The sequence below is a fragment of the Colias eurytheme genome, chromosome 1 (genome assembly GCF_061535395.1).
Source record: "Colias eurytheme isolate Ceu_HAF_F1 chromosome 1, ilColEury1 Martin Lab GWU primary, whole genome shotgun sequence".
Taxonomy (NCBI): Eukaryota; Metazoa; Arthropoda; class Insecta; order Lepidoptera; family Pieridae; genus Colias; species Colias eurytheme.
The window spans coordinates 10,592,262-10,615,664 of NC_142980.1; the positions used below are offsets into that span (position 1 = coordinate 10,592,262).

The window sequence follows — 23,403 nt, forward strand, 5'->3', positions numbered from 1 at the left end:
GCGTCAACACATTCGCTAGAGCGTACGCGCCACAGTACGCGCCTTGCGCAACCCGCACAGCCTTAGGTAATAGCACAACATACATCGCGACGCATTTAAAATCATATAAAGTGATTCAATCAATCAATCATGTTTATATGCGAACGTAACAATATGGTAAGTAATTCAATAAAGTTATCATAAAATATATACATTTTTATAATGTTATGCTTTGTTGCTTTCATTTCCGTTTTTCATAATAATATATATGTATTATGAAGGCATTTTATTAAAATTACCAGCATTGATAAGTGATAATATGATAAAGCTATTGTTATTAAAACTTATAAAACGAATTTCAAGCATTTGTTCCTATTGTTGCAAAATGAGGAACTTATCTTATCTGCAATGGCAAACATTCGAATTAATTTAAATATAATCAATTTGCAATTAAATAACACAATACACGTTATACAATAAAATAACAAAATATCAACACAGAAAGGTACAAAACCTCAATTACTTAAAGTAAATACGTACTATTTAATTATTTGTGGAAGACTAAGTAGGTAACAGAAGGAGCTTAGGCTCAGTACCTATAAGTTCATTTGATTTATTAGGTACGTAGTACTTACTACGGGTTTAAAACGCGCGAATAATATTCCTATGTAAACGATATCGTTCATCAAGATAGCATTCAGCTTCAAAGCTACAATATAATTTTGTTATATTTTATAGGATGTATTTTACAAACTAACAAATTGAATCTATTAGGTACATTAACATAATACCATCTATATATACCAAAATCCTGCACTAAAAAGAAAAAAATCATATTGTCATGTTAAATTATACGTAGGTTTTTACCAAATAGAGCAAACAATAGAATTCTTCTTAACTGGTTCTAATATATCATCTAGGTATGCCTTTTAAACTTGCTAGCCATCTATTTATCTAATAGTCTCTAAGTGTTGTCTTTCGTCGTTGATAAGTGATTTTCTTTTCGGCATTGTTGCTTATTGTTAGGTTATTTGTTCAAAAGAGGATGTTCACACTAAATATGACGAGTTTTTATAGTACCTAGTATTTAGTAAGATTGTAATTATACAATAGCTTATTTATGTTTGGTATATTATGTACAATAAAGAATAAATAAATAAATAAATAAGATATAATATATATATATATATATTTCTATAGAATACCAACCTAACAGTTTATCTATGTAGGACGTAGGTGTGATAAAACTATCCCTAACCACAGCCCTAACGGCGTTTCTAAAATAAAGTCTATCGTGAGGGATTTATCGAGTTTGCTTTTCCCTTTTTTATATTCGTAAAAATCGATCGCAAGCAGATCGCAGAGAATCGCAGCACCCTTTATTTGCGTATATATGTACATAAATATTTGCCATAAAACACTTAAAATATTTATAAATATTCCACTAAAACATTTTTATATGTAAAAAGTTTCATGCAGTTAATAGGTATGTATAAATTCATTTCGAATTCGAATAATGGCAAAGGTAAGTAAATATACATATAAATTATACCCACATAACATTTAGAAAAGGCTACATAATGGGTATATAAGAGATATAACCTATATAAGTGATATCTTTTTAGTACATTCATAACAATGGCAATGACATAAAAATATTTAAGCAGAACAGAAGGAATTGTTTAAAAGAAAGCATATAAAGTTAGGTGTGAAAGGTATAAAAAAACATACAGGCGTCATTCAAGGTCATATTTTCTTGTTACAAGTTAATGTTCATACTGAAATCTCCAGTGTATTAGATATAAGCTTCTTGACAAGCGCCATTTGAAATGTCATTCATTCTAGGCAATAGTGATATATATAGTGCCACAAACTTATCTGACCCGGTGGCAAAAACTGGAACTACGTGCCGCCATTTTGAAATGTCACATTTTCACAGACTTTTCATACGGAATATTTTGTTTATATAAAAGAAAGCGACATCAGTGACACTGTCACCGGGTCAGATAAGTTTGTGGCACTATAAATAATTGCATCACGTAAAGTTAACATTCCAACATCTATAAGTACCTAGGTATGTGTAAGTACGTAAAACAATAACCAGAGTAGTGATAAGTAAAAAAGGTTTCATGGGAACTAATGTTTTATTATTAAATCTGCGGAAGGCGGCAACATTCTATTGAACCAAATTTACGTAACTACCTACAACCTTCCTTGTAAGGAACTTCACTAATAGGTGACATTTTCAATACCAGTTGAGTTGCTCAGTGTATACGGAATATAATATGTTATGGGTAATGGGAACATGTAGGTTGCCCACAGAGATCAAAAGTAACTTTTTTACTTTATTACCTAATATTTGTTACTTTCTTGATGACTTAGAACGGGGCTACGTGGAATAAAATGAAAATGAATCACCATATGTTGCTAGGCGAGAACTTGAGGAGGCTCAAAAACTTCTGCAATTTTTTTTAACGGGACGGTTTTTAAGGAAAGAAAACACGAAAAAGGTGCAATAGAGCAACATCTGCACTCTACGGAGGCAGCTAGTTAAACATATAATTTAGTTATATACAAATGACTTACGACAATGTGAGCACTGAGCTTGTTTAATACAGCGCTTACTCACACATTCTATAGTTCAAATTATAATAGCACAACACGAACCTATAGACAGTAATTAATAAAAACAAATTGACTTCAACTCAACAACAAAAATAGTTACGTTAGTAATAAACTATCTATATCATATGAAATCTTCGTTAATGAACTAGGAATGTATCTGAAGATAAATTTATGTATATTAACTTTGTCTCTATCAATCATAATACCTATATATCTACTTACTAATTAGATAGGTAATCATTTTAAAAGCCATTTATTTACTTATTTATGACACTTCATTGTAATTTGTACATGTAAGAGAAATTTAAAATAAATGAATACATAAAATAGAAAAGTGTACCTACAATAGGCGGACTTATTGCTTAAAAGCAATCTCTTCCAGGCAACCCTAAAAGCCAGGCGATTTTTTTATTATTTGATACACTCCAATGATACTCTATAATGCAATACATGTCTCCTCTATACTTATTGCAGAACAACGTTTAAAGGATCTTTAATATCTAAAGCAGCATCTATGTCGAAATAAAAAGGGCGTTAAGAAAAGCAACATTATGTAGGCGCGTTCATTTCTCGCGGCAAACAGCAAATTACGTGAAAACCAGTTGTTACAGTAATTCTTTTCTCTGCACTGTTAAACACTTAATTGTCCAGGAAATTTATTATGGTTGACATCTTAAAAAATCTAATTTTCTGTAATACATAGCATATTTTCTATTTAATCCATCAGTCCTCGGAATCACAGACACAATAGAAAATCTATTGTGTCGCGCCCCGATCGGGCCTTACGGTGGTCAATGGGTTAATATTAAAAATAGCTTTTACAAAGTGATCTAAGCTTTCATTTCAACTTCAATAGCCAAGTCATTAAATTATATCTTCTAAATTATTTATTATACAAAAAAATTTAATTATAATTAATTTCCCATAAAGCAGAAGCATGAGGTTGCAAACAACGGTACTGTTTAATCGTAAATATTAATATTTCTGAGGCATTTAAATAATACATAAGAACTTTCAATCAAATAAAGGCAATTAATAACAATAATCAATGAACGTACCAGGGTGAACCTTCAGTTCACCCCCGCGTCCGCGTTAAAATGTAGAAGCCCTTCTGGCTAACATTGAGAGACACCACACAAAAAAAAAAAGTGCCGCTATAGGACAAAACATTTAATATTTAATTGCTTTGAAACGTTTCTAGTCAAAACCCCTTATTTCAACACGCTTAGATAAATACTCATAAGTCCTAAGAAACGGCATTCTAAACCTAATATTTAATTTCAAATGGTAAATGTCGCAACTGCTTTAGAACAAATGGTCTAGTAAATAAGATAAGATTTTACTTGAGGTGTACCTGTAACCGTATAACTATCTTACCGATAGGAAACAGTTGACCAATGTCTTTCAAATACTGTATTACTAGTTCCCTCTATTTCCCAACCGACGGCTCTAAAAGGTATCAAAGCAGGTACATTAGCATTGTAGTTAACTATAAGTTGGTATGTTTGGGTTGCAATTGCAACAACATTTAAAATTAATATTAAATTTACGATAATAAAACCCGATTGCAATGTTGGACAGCAGATATAGCTGGTATTAATTAATCTGAACTAATTTGGTAAAATTATAATATTATTGGTTTTATAATCGCATCTGTATCTGTGGATTGAAACCAAATGCAAAGAACGTAGACATTAGGAAACATGTAGAACATAACGGATGCTGAGTAAAGTATTTAACACTTTAATATTATGAAACTAAAACTTGACACATTAGAATATTATTTTAACAAATGTAAGTTCAATTTGACAGGAAGCATTTTTATCCAAAAAAGAGATCATCATACCTGGGTACAGTAATTTAGACCTTATAATAAACATAACCTTAACAGTTGAAAGTAATGTATAACTCACTTTGACGTCCTTATAATTGGCGACAATTTCCGATGCGAATGTGTTGTTTCCGACGATGGGTTTGTTTTTAACACTGGGAAAGATGATTCCGCCTTTGCGGCTGGAGGGTCGTGGGCTTGTGGGCCCACTGCTTGCCGGTGTAACAGTCACCGTGGCGCTGGTGGGAGTCGCGCTCGAATTACTCGGACTGCTCGGGCTGTACGTGACACCATAATTAGATACTAGAAACTTTACGACGTATGCAACGCTACATACAATCAAAATACACTGAGTACAAAAATTCGCATATCATTTCGCCATTACATTCGCATAGTTTTCACCAAACGTTCGCATTAGATTATATAATAAAAGAATGGTTTCACCTGTTATTTGCTGTAGAAGTTGCCGGTGTAGTAAAAGCGGCGGTGCTCGTGCTCGGGTCAGTTGAAGGTTCTTCAACTTTGTATCTATTTGGCGCATATTCCACTAGTCGATCTATAGTTGGATCGAGTAAGAGTTCCGCGGGCACTGGTCGCTGAGCGAGTGTAGCTACATCATCTTCTTGTTTTTTTAATCGTTTCTCAACCATGTCAAGGTTTTCAATAATAAGATTTGTTTTAACGCGCAAATCATTGTGAATTTGTCCAATTGCACGTTCTTGTCTTTGAGTTTGTGTTAGAAGTTCATCTGATTTTGGCACTAAGTCATCTACTGAACTCTTCGTACCGACCACAACGTCCCATACTTCATCCATTTTTTCAGATACACTCATCATAGGAATAATCTTATTTACCAAAGTATCTATTTTGCTTGCTTTTGCGATAGGCGAAGGAGTTGTTGCTGTTCGATTTTTAAATATATTATTGATGTTTATTGATGCAGACTCCGGCTCGACGATTGCAGCATGAACATCAGCCATCATATAAAGAACTTTACCTAGATTTTCTGATACGAGATTTATATGAAATTGTAATTTTCTATCAACTGTCGACATTGATGTTCTAAGTTGGTCTACTTCTTTAGTTATTTCATTTATCACTTCAGTATTAAGACCTTTCGCAATTTCTATGACATTAAGATTGATGGGTTTCTTCTCACTTGCTTCAGCATTAATATCATCCACTGGTAAGAAGTTATTATCAATTTGAGTTTTAAGACCAACTAATTTTGAATCTATATCGGATACTTTTTGATCTAATGATTCTAGTTTTTTATCAAGAAGTTGAGTATTGCTTATTCTGTTATCATTATATCTTTTGTTCATATTCTCTGTGACAATATCATCTTCATCGAATCGACTGAAAAGTTTTAAATCCAAATTTCCCAATTTAGATATTATAGCATCGGTTTTATGGATATTGTCATTAACTCGCGAATCTAAAGCCTCAACTCTTCGCATAAGATGTTCAACAGCTTTGTCTAAGTTCTCTATTCTCTGCAACTTCGTTTCCAAAGTGCTTACTATCACTTCAAACACGTTGAAAATATATTGTTCCCTGAAACAAAGAAAGAATGCCAATTAAATAAAATCTTTATTATGCTCGTAATGTCAATGACCTAATTTAAATTGCCTAAATTGCGGAGTTTATAGTATAAAATGCGCCGTAACTATTGAGAGTACCAACTATGAGTAATTGAGCGTAATGCGTTTACGTAATAGTAAAAATAGAAACGTTTGAAGGTGCGACATACGTGCACGTGCAGTGTCAACTGTCAACTACTCATAATATGTTTCGGTTGCGTTTGTAATGTATGATCTGTGCACTAGACAATTTCGTATTGTAATATTATACTACTTCTACAGTAGAAGTAGGAGTAGAAGTTCTACTTCATAGTAATGCGTCAGCTTTACAGTATGTCTTATTGAACAAAAAAGTCCAATACATTTTTAACTCATTAAGACTCTCTCCTCCATCCTTATTCCTTCCTTAAAATTCTGAAAAACCTTTTATGACAGTTCCTCATATGGTTATGATAACTATACGAGTACGAGGAAAGTGTTATATTATGTTATATACATAATATAACATAATATAACACTTTCCTCGTACACATTAGGATCAACATCAGTATAAACAATAAAAAAGCTTGACATTACGCCGTATTATGCTCAGACAAAAGCTGGCACGATCGCATTACCACAGTATTACCTACATAGTAACATGCATTACGTAGCTTTATTGCGAAAAATTTTAAGTACATAAATTGTCTTCACTCGTGATTAGTAAATGCATTTATATCAGATATTGTATTCAACTTTACAAATGATTGGAGCAATACAACCGTTGCCTAATATATTTGATCTGACTGGGCGATAAAATAATTGTCAGTGCACAATGTTTAATAACACTTAAGGTTTTAATGACTGAACAATTATTTCCATTACAAAATATTAAATAGAGCAGACAAAACAAAGCTTTTTCTCTATCACGAAGTAAACTTTACTTGTTTTGGATATTAGTTCTGATTCAGTTCATGTTTTAGATGGCCGAATAGGTACTAGAAAAATATAATAATTGTTTAAATTTATTTAAATTAGATTCGTAATATTACAAACAAAATTACCACATTAGTAATATTATTTAAACGTAAAATATCAAAGTTACAGTGAGGTGGCTGCATGTTCTCAAGTCAATGTTGTCACCCAGATCATATTATTATAATATTTGCAACCGTACCAGTAGTGTTACGCAAATCTGCCTTAAAATTATGGGTGCTGCCTGTAAAGTGGAGCGGTGTAAAAGCATTTACTTTATTAAATCGATTGACTAGTCCTAAACCAATTTTATAAATTTTGTGCATTTCTTGTTGACATCAAGTTATGCGTTTGCACAAGCAGGTGTTTGAATTGCTATTTTGAAACTCTGCTCGAAATTGCTGGAAAGATACAAATAGAGCGCAATCAGTGTGGCCTACCTGAGCGGTGAGCCTCCTACGTTATACGTACTTATATATTCTTTCTATCGATTTCGTCCCACGTCAAGACTCGAGTTTAGAAGTACATTAACAAAAGTGTATTACGTCCTCGTTGAAACCGATAAGCTTGGTATGGTATGGAGGGTGTTTTTGTGAAAATATTCTTAAGAATGTTTGGTCAGCTTTGTTGCGAAATGGTATTGGGAATTGTTATGCAACGAACACATTTCAGTGGACTGGTTTACGGTATTGAGTCCTCAAGAAGTGGAGTACGAAGTGAGTGGCTGGGAGCTAATCGGTCACCGAGCGCGGAGCGGCGCTGATGGCAGCACTAACGATGTGAATGTGGCTCAGGGACTTATACATTGTATCTCGAGCGTGCAACCCGCGCAACGCTTTGACACTTGCTATTGTAAGGCCGGTATCCACTCCACAAAGCACTCATCGAATTTAAAAAGCAGAGATATCAAGGAGTCACTTACGACGGTTCCAAGAATAATTAATTGTTTATTACAATTTTTAGAAATTCAGTAGACGCATGGCCTAATAAGTCAAAGAAACATTTTAAGAGTTTAAGTAACAACAGTTTAAGAGCTACAACTGGCAAACGAAAGAGTATAAATATTTCGTTTGTGGGATATCCATTATCCATGTCCCTAGTATCTAATTTATGCACTCATATGCAAATTTGGCAATCGAGTCAACCCGAGAGTAATTAATAATTATTATGACTGATATGATTTTACAGTTGTCGACTCTCGATATATTTGTGAGCGAGTGGGCCTTGTGACTAGCGCACGGTGTCTGCAATAAGGTTGTCAGGTTTAATGCGTAAACAGTCGGTAACATGTTGTGTACAGAACGGACATTCATCGTGGACCCTGGTGTATTACTTTAACTAACATTACATTTAATATGTTATCTACATTGAGCAAAATGCGGCGATTTATATGTTACCATTTATGGATAATTTAAATGCAATGAAATATTCGCTTAATTTAATTGAAGGCCAAATCATGCTCTACATATGCAAATGTATGCGCTCTTATGTATTATACTCATAAAAACAAATGAAGCGTACTAGATTAACAATAATTAATAATCCATTTTAAGCACTTAGTTGGCTAATTAAATGCGTAAGTACTTAGCGTAACCGGAGCTCGGAGTCGGTATCGTATGAGTCGTATCGCTATCCACCAACGTCTTTGTAGCAAAAACCACATATAGGGCAGGATTATTAAAAAACTGCATAGAAATAAAATTGTGAAAATAGTTATATACGGAATCTGTAATGATCTATCGCATGAATGTGGTAATGTGGTAATTAACCGCCATCCCCGTTTTTCCATCGTTCGTCGAGGCGCACAGATTCTAGGCATCGCCACAAAAAAACCGTAAAAGAAAAGTGCATGCTGTGCCGCGTGTTTTCACCGATCAGCGGGCTAAAGTATTTCCTTAAAAGTGAATTCTAATCATAGAAATCTAAATAAAAAGGCACGTTATTTAGATTCCTATGATTCCGATATACCTACCATTGTGGGTGACGGAAGGAGCACCTAGATTCTACGCTCTCCGTTAACCACTGTGCCAAAGAGGCAGTCAGAAAAATAAATAAAGTGTACCAATTTCTTTAAATTGAACCATTTAAAGTGCCTTATGAGCTTATCTTTATGAATGCATTTATATACAGATTACTCAGTCACGTTTTACGTTACAAAAGTTTCATCCGGCTGTTATTTTGAGAAATGTATTAATTTCAAGTGTATCTATTGTATAGACGCTGCATGGCGTGACTTGTTACAATTCGGATTATTCTTACCAAATTAAAGATGTTGCGATTTTGTAAAGTTAATTTCCTCACACCAATTTCATAAGTAATCATTTATTAACATGGTTATTTGATGAACGTTGTATGAACTTTCAATTTCAAAACACCAAATGTGCTCGAGCAAAACATAACGTTATGTTTTACTCGAGAATGAGTTCGAACACGTTTGGTGTTTTCGTTTAATGTGTTTTTATTATTAAGGTTATGAAGAATTTCTAGTTGTAGATAAATTTTATACGTGGTAGAGTATCTACATGCTCGTCTATAGGTACATCTTAGAAGCATCAGGAATGAAAAGTAAATTTAATACTTGTAATACCTATGTTATTTTAGAATAGGTTTTGAGGGTTAGGTTTCTCCGACTCATTCAGAGCATTCATTCGTTGTTCTTCTTCGAAAATATTCTATTAAATGCTCTAATACTGAACAACACTGAATACGAGTTCACGTTTACACTAACAGATCACGAAATAATGCTCATGCTCTAACTCTAGCTCTATGTTCGTTTGATGTACAAATGCACCGTCACTAGCATGTTATCCAATAAAACAAACGAACAACATTAACAGTAGAAAGTTTTGTAAAAGGGCACTGTAATTAGACATGTAGAAGTTGATCTGGAGATTACATAAATAACTATCGATTTAATTCAAGGTGTAGCATGCGTGCTAATTACAAATTATGTACAAATCAATCGTAAAACCAAAGAGAAATCCTTCCTGTATGAGACGTGCGTTCAGAGTATGAAGCGTTACAAAAATAATGATAATGTGCAATTTCACGAAATTCTTATAAAATTTCAACCGTTTAGCATGATAGATGCTAGTCTGAAACTAATGTTTCTTTTTATGTTAATTTTTTAATAATCTAAATCATTAGTATATAGTTGACAGGCATTTTTATTATATTATAGCATTTATTTTTTGTAATCGCCACCGTTGCCGCGCCGTTGTAATGCAAACAAATCGAATGATATATTCTAAGCTTTCGAATCTGCAATAACAGGAAACTCAAACATAAAATAAAATAGTTTAATAGTGTTTCACAGCGCTCGTGGAGTATATGTCGAACGCATTGTTAAATTATGTAGATAGTAGATACAATATTCCGTGGTCCGCCTTGTCGAAATAGTGATCTTTGCCTACCTAATAAAACTATTACCTACGCACGTCTACATAGTAGTTACTTATTACTTTATTAGTCACTATAATGACTAAATATACAAAACTATTTACATAATATTTTTTTATATATACGCATTGTTATTATTAGTTATACGTATTTATATGTACAATAGTAGGTACTAGGTACCTAGTAAGGTTTACTTAGAAAGTATTCAAAATCAGAAAAGTGAAATGTAGCTAAGAGGAAATATTATGCAAGCATATCTAATATTAATTATATCAAGATTATTTTTAATCACTTTCTAATAAAATTTAATTTACTTCGATACTTTTATGAAGAAGAGGGTCTTTACTCGTTAGACTTAAAATAGTGAATCAGAAATTTTGTTTTTGCTCAATCGCGATTCCCAAATAGAATTGAATAAATTAAACGGTCAATGTGCATTTTATAATGGACATACAAAAAAGATAAATATTTAAATATTTTTAGATTTAAAACAGGTATTTTAGGTATATAACGGTACATAAATAGGTATAAACATCAGACGACAATACCTAATGGCATGCTTCATGAAAGGTTAACCTACTGTTTAAATACGACATACGTCGCAAGTCGTAACTAAAACAAGAGTAGATAAGTACATATACGAAATCGATTACAAAAGGACGAAATGAATGCGCTAAGAATTCCGGAATGCTTAACCCGACACTGATATTATCGCGTATGATTGACATCAGGTGGTCGGAGAAAGGCATTTACGCAACGAGTCATTAATTACTCGCGACTTCAAATCTGAATTGCATTCAACTTCGACTCCGCCATACTGTTCGTAACGTTAATTAATGTAGTTATGAAAATACTCCTAAAGAAGTCCAAGTCGACATTCATATATCCCTGTATAATATTAATATATTATACAGGGATATATGAATGTCGACTTGGTCTAATGACTAATGACTATATTGACTTTTATTAAAATTAATTATCTACACTCTGATTAAATTCCCAAAAAGACAGAGCTTTTAAAGCTTTTTTCAATGACGATTGATGTTGTGACTAAACTTCTGTGAATATGTCAATTTCCATAATTTATTTTTTGTACAATAGACGTAGGTATAAGTTTTCGAATCGATCGATACAAATCTTTTTTATTCAGACCCAAACCTAATTCACAATAATAGAATTACTGTGGCGTTAAGTATTCAGTGTCAGTTTTTTAGGTGCTCTACATTTTATAAATATTGCTCAGTGTTATTGCAAAACAAATTTCTTCAAGTAAGTACAATATTGTACCTACTTTAGAACTGTTATTACTTATTTGGCTAAAAATACATTATAGAGCTCCGTTTAAATTGGTACTGGGTCATTTTTGACTTTAGCTGTTTATTCTAAATTATCGCTAAAATAATTATAATCATGAACTTAATCTAGGGAGTTAGGTATATGACAAAAAATACTTATTTCATAAAGATAATAAATAATATCGTGTCAACATTTGTATGCTAATTACATAATTTCACGCTGATAAAAGAGCGTGAACTGTATCCGATCGACGCAATATAATGGAGTATATTTGCGAAAAATATCGATTCTGAAATTTAGGCTTCACAAAGGTTTCCGTTGTCACGTTCGGTTGTTACAGCGTCGTTTTATTTTCTATTAACTTTGCACTAAAGCTGACAATTTCACAACGATGGACCTTGAAGAAGGCTTCTTAAAAATGTTTTGCACTATCCGGTGAGCGGTACCGGCTACTCACTACAATGGCAATCCCGTCTCTGCAGTTATCAACATTATCAATCACTTAATGTTTATTATCCAACGGCGATGACCTCACAACTATATCTAAATATGCGATAATTCAACGTAAAACAAAGGGCTTTTAACGATTTAAGAACAATCGTCCACATAGTCATGTTAACAATAGAGGTTCGAGAGTTCATTTAAGTTTTTGTATAGTTTATATAATAGCGAGTAATTAAGCACACTATAATGTCTCTAGATTAGTTCAAAAAGATTTCATAGAGGAAATGAGTACTGTGTTTCTTATATAATAGATGTCTCCATAATATGGTAAATGCTCACTTGGTCTGTGTAATTACAAATGTCACAGCTCTCCGCTTTTATGTGACGTAATGACAGGAACAATCCTAGAGTGGCATAAGTAATTCGACAAAATATATCTTAGCTTTAAATTGTAAACTATAACTAGTAACTTTAAAACAAACGTATGTTAACTTAACTATAAAACATGTGTTAGGTGAGAATTTGTTTTTCATTAATTTGAACAAGTTGGTGCAAAATAAACCATCGGTAATTTTCTGTGTTTTGAGTAAATAGAGTCAATTCGATTGAGTGCAGGAATGCAGATTAGTTGCAGTTTTGTTGCAGTCATTTAGAGCGGCAGATTATACCTTCAAGAGATTGTACGCCATACTTGAGCTAAATATATATTTATGGGTTCATTTAGGTCGATTGTATATAAAGAAAATATTTATGAAGGTCACAGTGATCCCGATTTAAATATATTCAGAAATATGCCAAGGGCGTATAAGCGGTATAAGATAATCTAATACTAAAAAATTCAAAAATTCTTTTTCGTTCATATAAACGTTGGACAAGACCCCATTGGACAATAATAACAATTTTGTATATCTATTACTATTTTTAAAATACACATAAATCGTCAAAAAAATCGATGAACTTATAATTATGGACATTGCTTTTAAAACACTTTTAAGACATACCTAGTTGTAATTCATGAATTGTTGCCAGTGAAAAATGTTTTTTCACTCAATGGGATACAAGAAGGTTCATGTTTCATAATCTAATCAGCACAAGTCATCAGCTTGTGATGATTATTGATTGTATCGTGCAAATTACCATACATGTAAGCCTGTAAGGCCTTACTCTCACACTGGCCTTATAAACTGACAGCATGTCACACAGTTTACACTTATAAGTATGTAGTTAGATAGGTACTAAGAGTAGATATTAATAAATATTATGTGAATATTTACTGATTTATTTAGTACGTGATGCACGTAACTTAAAACAAATAACTTGTAAAAATATCAATGACTATATTAATAAAAAAAAACATAGATTCGCATATCTATATTATCATTGCAATCGAAATAACATCACAATATTCACAAAACACAAATATATATAATAAACTAGCGGTCCGCCCCGGCTTCGCCCGTGGTACATGTTTACGTTTTCTCTACATAAGAACCATCCTCGTACTTCAAGGAATATAATAAAAAAAGAATTATCGAAATCGGTTCAGCCGTTCTCGAGTTATGCGCTTACCAACACATTTTGCGATTCATTTTTATATATAAGACTAATACTGCTATAAAATATTCAATGTTAAAACCTTAATTTATATATTCATGATATTTTATTTGGAGTATTCTATGATATACAAATGTATAATTAATTAACATTACCTATAACTTAAATTTGATTAATTTATTCATTAAATCGATGAATGATAGATAGAGTTGAGAATATAGGCCAAACATTAACGGACGTTTGTCCTACACAGGTATATAATTTAGCAATTGATAAATTGTATGATAATTTATAAAAATAATGTGGAGTGTGAATAAGAGTGTGTTAACGTTAATGTTGATATATCAGGATAGTAGATATTACAGGTAGGTACTTATATCTGTAAAATGACTGCGAAAGCTCCTAAAACACACATTAGGACTGGGAGTATGGAATATTTTCTGTTATATATGATCTACATATCCCTTGTTCAATTAATGATTTTTACTTTTTAGTTATGAAATGTCAAAGAAAAGCGAGCTGCATTAAACAATTATTATTTTAATAAATCGGCAACATGAGATTTTTTTTAAGAAACAAACAAATCATAAACATACTTTTGCGTTCCAGATTTGAAAATCAAATTTCTATACATATTATTATGTACTAGAGGTCCGCCCCGGCTTCGCCCGTGGTACATATTATTATTTCGCAATAAAAGGTAGCCTATGTCCTTTCTCGGGTATCAAAATATCTCCATACCAAATTTTATGCAAATTGGTTCAGTAGTTTAGGCGTGATTGAGTAACAGACAGACATACAGAGTTACTTTCGCATTTATAATATTAAGTATGGATTTACAACCATAATTGATAATGTTATAGGTACATCCAATCGGTATAATACCTCATGTGATACTATATTATATTTACAGTCCCGCCTGCTTAGTCAACGAAGATCCTTAAAAGACGTTATGGCGTATATTATGCGTATAATATATTAAGGAAATTCATACAAAACAATCGTATATCTTTGCACCGGTCTAACTAAAATAAAAACTTCGTAGTTTGTTCCGGTATTCGTGGATATTAATCAAGTTCATCATCAAAAACTTGATTAAATCCTGTTTCTGTATAAATCTTGATTATAATTAATCAATCAAAGCAATAAATTATATGAATTGAGTTATAGTATAGTAGTGTAACATTTGAATACAATGATTTTATTCAATAATTACTGCGTAATTGTGAAATCACTTAAATGGCAGACAAAGTGCTCCATATACATATTTATTGGCACGATAGAATGAGGCAAACAACCACCGTTTTCATATTTGGTCAATATGTGGATATTCGTAAGCATATTTGCGTTAATTATTATATACTACCTATACGTTTAAATGGAAGGCCGGAATATAAAAATGGACGATACGCACACATTATAACCATATTAATTACAATGTACCACTTGCACTACGTAGCAGTGCGAGAATTATATTTTCGAAACATTTTTATCGAATTCTTCACCACCATTTTAGATTAACCACCGACTATAAAACCATTTCAATATTGAGTAGTAACATTTTTTACCATATCAATTATAAATAAAATGCGTAATAAAATAATCAATCTAATTTGCAATGCTTAAATTGTACGAGAAATGTCTTTCTTTTACATAATAGGAACGCAATATATACCTACTGATGTATTTACTGAATTTCAAAATCTTAATATAAACAATGACTTTTTTTAACAGTTACAAACACAAATTCAATACATAGAAGTGTTTCCTACATTACCGATGTAAAGGTGATGCAGGCATTGATTTAGTTGGAAGTTTTATATGTAGTAGGAATTAGATTATCGATATTTAAAGCGATTTTATAAATTTTTATAGATATTCATTAACATCGATTCGCTATAAATAATATTTTAATGATTACCAAATACATATAGCCTTCGATACGGTACCTACGCCCCTTTAAAACTCATTTAAATTTGTATTATATTCATTTCTGATGAATGATTAGTTAACTTCACAAAGATCAAAATTATTATTTATTAACTTTAAAGAGGTTCCCAATAACTACTGCAAGACTATTTTCAAATAAGTACTTATATCAAGAGTATATCGTACCTAAGGAACTTCGTTCATAATTTGTCACTTTTTAAAAACGCTGCAGCATAATTTGTAGCCATTAAGTCTCTAATTAATTCTTAACAGCTTTAGTTAAATATATAACTAAAATTTATGTTATTGACTCATCCGATTAGTTTTATTCGATCATTAGGTACTATGAGAAAATTTTTATTTTCACTTATTCAATATTCATGTCTGAGGGTATTTTACCTTTTAATCGTTTGCTTGCAATTAATTATATTAGCAGTATAACGAATACAAGTCAATGACGAGGAGAAAACAAATTAAGTGGCAAATTACATAAGACATTGGGACAAAAAGTTCAACGTCCTATTTAATAAGAAAACCACTTTTTAAAACCAGTTCCTTAACTTGATTTTGGACAAGCGGTATACAAATTAATGTTTAATACCTACGTTTGTATACTTGCTTATGATCTACAGCTGTTATAATATTAAACTGTGCCAATACCAGTTGTTACATAGTAAATGTTGCACAGACAGACGATTGTTCGCTTGCATTAGTTTTAATCAGATTCCATTTCTGCTTGTTCTACATCGTATTATTATAGATTTTACGCCGTAATTTATCTATAGGTACTAAATGTCTGACGTTTTCACTATAAGAAAATAGACGTAAACAACCAATAGCTTAGTTATTGCTTTATCAATGGATTATTATTTATTACGTTTAATTTAATAATTTATATTAGCGTGCAGCGAGAACAATTAAATCTCATTTTCAGATGCCCAACAGGTACGTACCTACTTAACCAACCGTAATTATATCGATACAACTTTTTTGCCTATGGTAAGTATCATATTATTAAAATTTTATCCACAATCATTTTATTTTTGTTTCATATGAATAATACAATAAAAACTAGGTGTCATAGTATTTGAATATACCTACATAATGAGAGAATTTTCCTTTTAAAATAATACAATATTACAAATAAATCTGATCGTAGTACTTACCTACTTAAATAAAATTATTGCATCACCATGAATAGTTGAACTTTACATAATTAAACATGTTTAAAAGATTTAATATTTCGGTCACTTGTCTTGTTAGGTAGTTGATTATTTGTATCACTTATTAAATGCGAAAGTAGTACATACCTACATGCATAACCGTGGAAGCTACATTATTTTTAATTTTATACATAGGTATACAAATATATTTGTCGCAGATATATTTTCACAGCCATGATATTTCAATTTCACTATACATTACAATTATACTGTATTGCTAGTTGACTTCATTTATTAAGCTAAACGCAGATACAGCCGTACCGTACTCGAAGTCGCCGCATTAGAATTCTTTATATTATGAAGTCGCCTAATATAAATTATCTACCCGCGCCGCAGTCGCCGCACCTGAAGTTGCCGAAGTTCCCGAGCCGCTGATGATGACGTCACCAACGCCCACGCCGGCAAGCACGCATGGGACGCTGCGAAGCGGCCGCGGCGGTGCGGCTTAAATCGGCGGTCTATTTGGAGTTTGGACATTACGAGTCGTGATATCCATAAATAGCTGAATATTATACTTAAATAAGTACATACACCACGATCTTACCAATACATACAAATTTATTTGTAAGAATAGTAATTTATCATTAAAAAAACATATATATAAATAATAACAGACATTAGGATCGCAATCTGTGAAGGAGAATCCTGCAGCAGCCTACATTTTACAACGATGCAGATTAAAGTACAAGTTTCGTAAAGCGAATGTGTAGTACATAATTATGGATAATTTATGCAATACTGTTGACATTTATAAAATTGAATTCTTTTCTTTCAAAGTAAATATATACGCGAAAAAATTGAGCGTAATGCTTGTTATGTAATGAGAAAATAAATGTAAGTCGATTGCACCAAAAGCTTCACACATGAAACTATTTATATAATTTCGTCGCTAATATAAGGTAAAAATTTATTTAGATATATCTAATATCACGTGCACTAAACGTCAGCATCATCATCATCACTACATAGTAGGTATACAACAAAGTCGCTTTCTGTCCCTATGTATCTTTAAAACTACGCAACGGATTTTGATGCGGTTTTTTTAATAGATTCAAGAGCAAGGTTTAAGTATTTATTATGTTTTAGACAAAGCGGGCGAAGCCGTGGGCGGAAAGCTAGTTAAAAATATTTAAAACTTTAAGACCAGGAATCGTTTAAGATCGTCAACAAAGATTTGATTTATTTAACCGCTATTCTTATTTACAGTTTCCCTATCCATCAAGCCTTCATTCACAGTGCGCATATCCATTGCGTAATAAACAAATCCAATTATTACCGCTAATACGAATACTATAGTGAAAGTGTGAAGTTAAGTTGAGGAAATAAGTGGTATTGTGTGCCGCCCTGCTCTGCAGTGTCGTAACGATTATGAATTATCTCAGAAGGTTAATTTGCTCTTAATGGATAATAAACTTTGTACAAACATTAACTCTTGAGTAAATATTTGTATAAAGTAAGGCAGGAGTGTATAAAAATAAATTTCAAGGTTTTCATGCCAAAATTGCGCCAGGAAAATGACAAATGTTACAGCAGAGTGAAAATTTATTTATATTAGTTTAATTTGTGTACATATTTATGTTCTATTTTCTTTGTCAGTGATATTTTTATAATAACAATCATTAGTTAAAATTATTAATAGAAAATACCACAGGAAAATACCCTAGGGTTTGCGGGTGCTCATCTTACCGTAAATATTGATAGTCCTTGACCGAGTGGCGCGACTGCAACGACCCTGAATGGAGCTATCTCGCGGAGATATTAACAATAACTATCTTGTACTATTGTTCACATTTTTTCACAGAACAAGGGCGGAAGGTATAAATCTGTAATTAACAGCAAGTTAGCGAGCGTTGAAAGAGCCGTTAATTACATTGTTGTAATATTTTCCAGCAAGGTCCATTATGTTTCATGATAACATAGACGAATATTTTTCTCATTAAAATTATAGTTATTATAAAATATTTATGACCATGGTTATACAACAATGAAAATTTAAGTCATTCCACAGAGGTTTGTTAACGAGACTTCATTTTTACTTTACTTAAGTTACTCAATTTACTTTAACAATAACTGCTAAATCTGCTTCCCAGGTTATGTATATTATTTCTGTTATAAAACCGTGCCAAAGTATTCAAAACATGTAAAATAGCAATACTGTTGTAATAGTATTTATAATCGTAGTAAACATTATTATAAAATTAAGAATATATAATAAAAATTCGATAACATGTTTATGAATGGGAATGAAATTTTATTTCTCTTTCATTGCAATTCTGTATGTATAGAAAAGAGGGGCACGGCCACAGCGTGGCGCAGTTATGAATAATCAAAACAGTTAAATGTTTTAATAATGAATTGATAAACAAAAGAAAAAAATAAGTAGCATTATGATTAAACAAGGATATTCATATAGGTACTCACTACTCGTTATTATATAATCCTTTATATCGAAGTCCCTTCCTAACATGATCTCCTAGTTTTACACCCGAGCAATTTGTTTTATTTTAAATCAAATGCCTCGAGGCTTTTGGTAATTGACACTGTTTAGATACATTAATTATGTAATAAAACATGTTTCCAATAATTGAATACATATTATGAAGGTTGTTTTCAAATGTGATAATAGTTTTAAATATATAAAATCGCTTAGAAAGTTAGATATAGTTATTATTTGTCTCACAATTTGATATCTATATTTAAAATACGTATCTAGTTTTAATGTTTGAATTGCATATAGGTACCTATTGGTATTGGTTATTTCACAATTGGATTATAATTGGATTAATGATAAATTTCATACAAATAGAAGCTCAAAAAAAAGTTATTATCTACTTATTATAACTCTTTATATACTTAAACTGAATTTGTACAAAAAATATATAATATATGTACCTACTTAAAAAAAGTAAATCTACGAATATGTATTTAACTAGATGATTGGAAAGTACACAATAAATTTTATCGGTGTGAAGTTTTTATTTTATTGTAGGTACAACACCTCATTTATATGACAACAAGCGTGTAGGCATAGTGTGCGTCCACACTGAATGCGCGGTGGCGGCGGCCTAGGCGGGCGCGACGAGCGGGCGCTCGCGGTGGCCACACCGACGCGCGAGCTCAAGTAGCGGTTCGACGTTTTTCGGGTGTTGTAAACTTTGGACGATTTGCTATTTTTACTGGACAGTCCGATTTTGAGATGAGATCATTATAGAAGTGGTACACGAAATAAATAAAACAGAGGAATAACGGGTGAATCTTATATGAAGAATTGAGATTATACCCTACAAAATTACTGAGGTGTATATAAGTGTTTTAGATTGAATCGCACTTATAAATAAAGAAGTTTCACTTCAACAATTAAGTATTTATCGCTTTTTTACGAAAAACAATAAAGGATATAATATAAGAAGCTCATTACCGTCGCACTAGGCGTCCGCCATAGTCATTTCAATGTGGACGCAAAGGCGCGTTTCATACGTTTGATATTTCGCGCCCGCCGTCGCAACCGCGCTAGGCTCGCAGTGTGGACTTGCACATATGATATAATGCGTGACTGTCACTTTAATGTATTAAGCTACATGATTCATATAGTGTTATATATTGTAATACTGTGGTTATAGTGTTAACGTGTGCACGCAATTATAGTACCTATTTATGAATATCGTAGTGATATATATAAGGAAATTTCTTTTAAATTAACAATTACTTCTTTATATGCTAACAAAAGTATTCAAAGTGAAACACAAGATAGAAAAACGGTATCTAGTACCTACTACCTACCTTTTATTCCTAACAAACATAATATTCTTAGCTTATTTAGTCGTTTTTATATGAAATGCATGTTACGGATTTTTTACTATTTAATTGATTCAACTATCCGGTTTAATAAATATATTATACTAGTTCTTTCCTTTGTCCTTGCTCTAACAAATATGTATTTACTCACGGGAAGGTGGGTTCCGGTCGATACGTAAATATCAAATTATATATCGCACTTGTAATGTATCCGTTACAATTGCATACATATTATATTGATCTGATTTCCCTTTAAAGTATCTTAGCCTTACAGAGATAACATTATCGATTCACAACTATAATAAAATATTGATGTAGAATATATGAATAACGTGTAGGTACCATATTTTCAGCCAGCTTAAAATACATTTATAGCAATCTATTGCATTATGAAAACGTAAGTCTTAAAACGATGTCTATAAATAGGGCAAATAATATGGATATTAAGATTCAAGATTGTATTTTTATATTCAGATAGATATAAGTACTTTGTATACATTTTATAATGTCCTCACATTATGCAATTTTTTAACCTTTCTTAGTTAAAAATCTAAAGTCCATTCATGCCTGTGCAGTGGTTAAATAATGCGTATACAGCTAACTTCACATTTTTCGTTATCACTCACTTTCGATTTTAAAAGTCAAAGCTAAATAATTCAAGTATAAAATAAACATTTTACAAGTTGCTCTTGCCAACTGAAAATAAGTTAATTAAAATAGATAACATCTATATTCTATATCCAACAATACTTGTTCGTTTATGATTTTTGCTGATAATAACATTAACAGACAATAATTATGTAAGAAATGCACGTATTTAAGATATTATATTTTTGATATTACAAAACGTATCTAATTATAATTGTACTCATGTATTCACATAATATGTATATTAAATAGAAGATACCTACGTATCAAGTTATTTATAATGTAAGTATACCTTTGTTCAAAATTGGTTCGGTTTAAACTTTAAATTAAATGGTCTAACAATCCTTGTTCTACTTGGTTTTTATTCTCGACCACATACTTCCAGAAAATATTTTTCACTAGTTAATAATCGGCATTATTATTGCGACACTAAAACTAAATTATCAGATATTTAATTGGAAGTTATTCGATGCAAAAACATTAAAAATGCAGCGTATACTGAATTGTAAGTAAGCGTGCCGTATAAGATATAGGTAGGTATTACACCTTTTATTAGATTATCATTTCTGTGTAACTAAGTTCATAATATTAGTTATTTTTATAACAAGCTATATCAGACACACTTCTCGTTTCTGATAATGTCCGATTTTGAAATGTATCGTAGAACTTAATTTCGTAAAGGTAACTAACTACCTACTTATATAACTTATAAGGTTCACTAACTTATTTTTTTTTTTTTAGAAAAAACATTTTACATGTATTCAATTTGATAAAATACTTTTGTATTCGAGATTGCAATTAGAGCAGTGGTGGCTCAGTGTTCAGGACTCGGACTTCAAATCGACAAGTCCCGAGATCGAGACAAAACGAGCGCGCAGGAAATAAATTGATTTTCAATTTATCTTCGCATATTGTAACATCACCACTGCTCGAACCTTAGCTCGAAAGTCGAACGGTGAAGGAAAACATCGTGAGGAAACCGACATGTCGAAAAATCAAAAGTTCGATTACATATTATATTACATATTACATATTATATGTCATCTGCCAATCCGCAGGGATGCGTCCCTACAATATTGTAATAATTTGTAGTAGGGTTGTTGAGGATTCCTCTTCCGCTTCCTCATAATGCGGAAGTTCCGCAATATTTTGGGTTCCTCTACCGTTACCGCATCCTCAAAAATGAAAATAAAAAAATCCTCTTCCGCTATCGCTTCCTCAAAATTTAGAGGAAATTTATGAGGATGCTGATCCGATCGGGCGGCGAATTTACAAAGCCTATTTAAACTATGTAGGTACATATTTGAGTTACGAGTCGGACTCTACTAACGAACAAGAGTAGAGTCTTACCGCCATATTTATATCTGCGCCTAATCTCTAAACATAATAATATAACATTTTCTCTCATACTTAGAAGAAACATATTTTACCAAATAATGTTTGTCAAAAGTCATTTTGAATTAAAAAACAAACAAGTTGTTTAAGCTTACATAATAATTAAACACACTTTTTGGACTTACCTCATTTGATTTAAATGACCAATATAATTTCAACACCTTTTTTCCACCCAAATCGTGGTATCACAACAATTTATTAGTCGAAAATATTTGTTATTTTTTCATTTCGATATTTTTTCACCAATATACGGCCTAAACATCAATGTGACAGAGCCCACAAAGTTGTGGACGCTAGTTGGCGCTGTAATCGTGCACAGTCCCAATAGATTAGGTTTTTTCTGTGGGTTTTTTCGAGTAATATGCATAAACAAAAGCTCATCTGAGTCCGGCTCGTGACTCAAATAGTATAGTACTTACAGGCTTTGTAAATTCGCGATCGGGCGAGCTAACCTCCCCTAACCTTAAACATCAATATGTAAAGACAGGAGAATGGCTTTTGTTTTAATTTTTAATTTTAAAAGTTTTTGTTTTTTAATTTTGATTATAATTTCCTATCATCCTCATCCTCATCCGCTTCCTCTTCCGCTTCCTCATCCGCATCCTCTTCCTCAAAAAAATATCCTCTTCCTCATCCGCATCCTCTAAATTTGTGTGTGAAAATTCCTCTTCCTCCTCCTCTTCCTCATAATCACTTCCTCAACAACCCAAATTTGTAGGCATATATTGTAGGTAGTCGTTCTTTAACC

The 23,403-nt window shown here is 32.0% G+C and overlaps 1 protein-coding gene across 1 annotated transcript in view; it reads right to left on the minus strand.

Moving 5' to 3' along the window:
• The window catches only part of LOC149911213 (uncharacterized), a 49,170-nt gene that overhangs the window by 3,538 nt on the left and 22,229 nt on the right, over nucleotides 1-23,403 (minus strand). Inside the window, exons 2-3 of the mRNA XM_090104211.1 lie at nucleotides 4,880-5,992; nucleotides 4,518-4,713 (exon numbers count right to left, since the gene is read on the minus strand). Of these exons, the coding sequence (XP_089960337.1) occupies nucleotides 4,518-4,713; nucleotides 4,880-5,992 (1,309 nt within the window). The remainder of the gene's footprint in view (nucleotides 1-4,517; nucleotides 4,714-4,879; nucleotides 5,993-23,403) is intronic.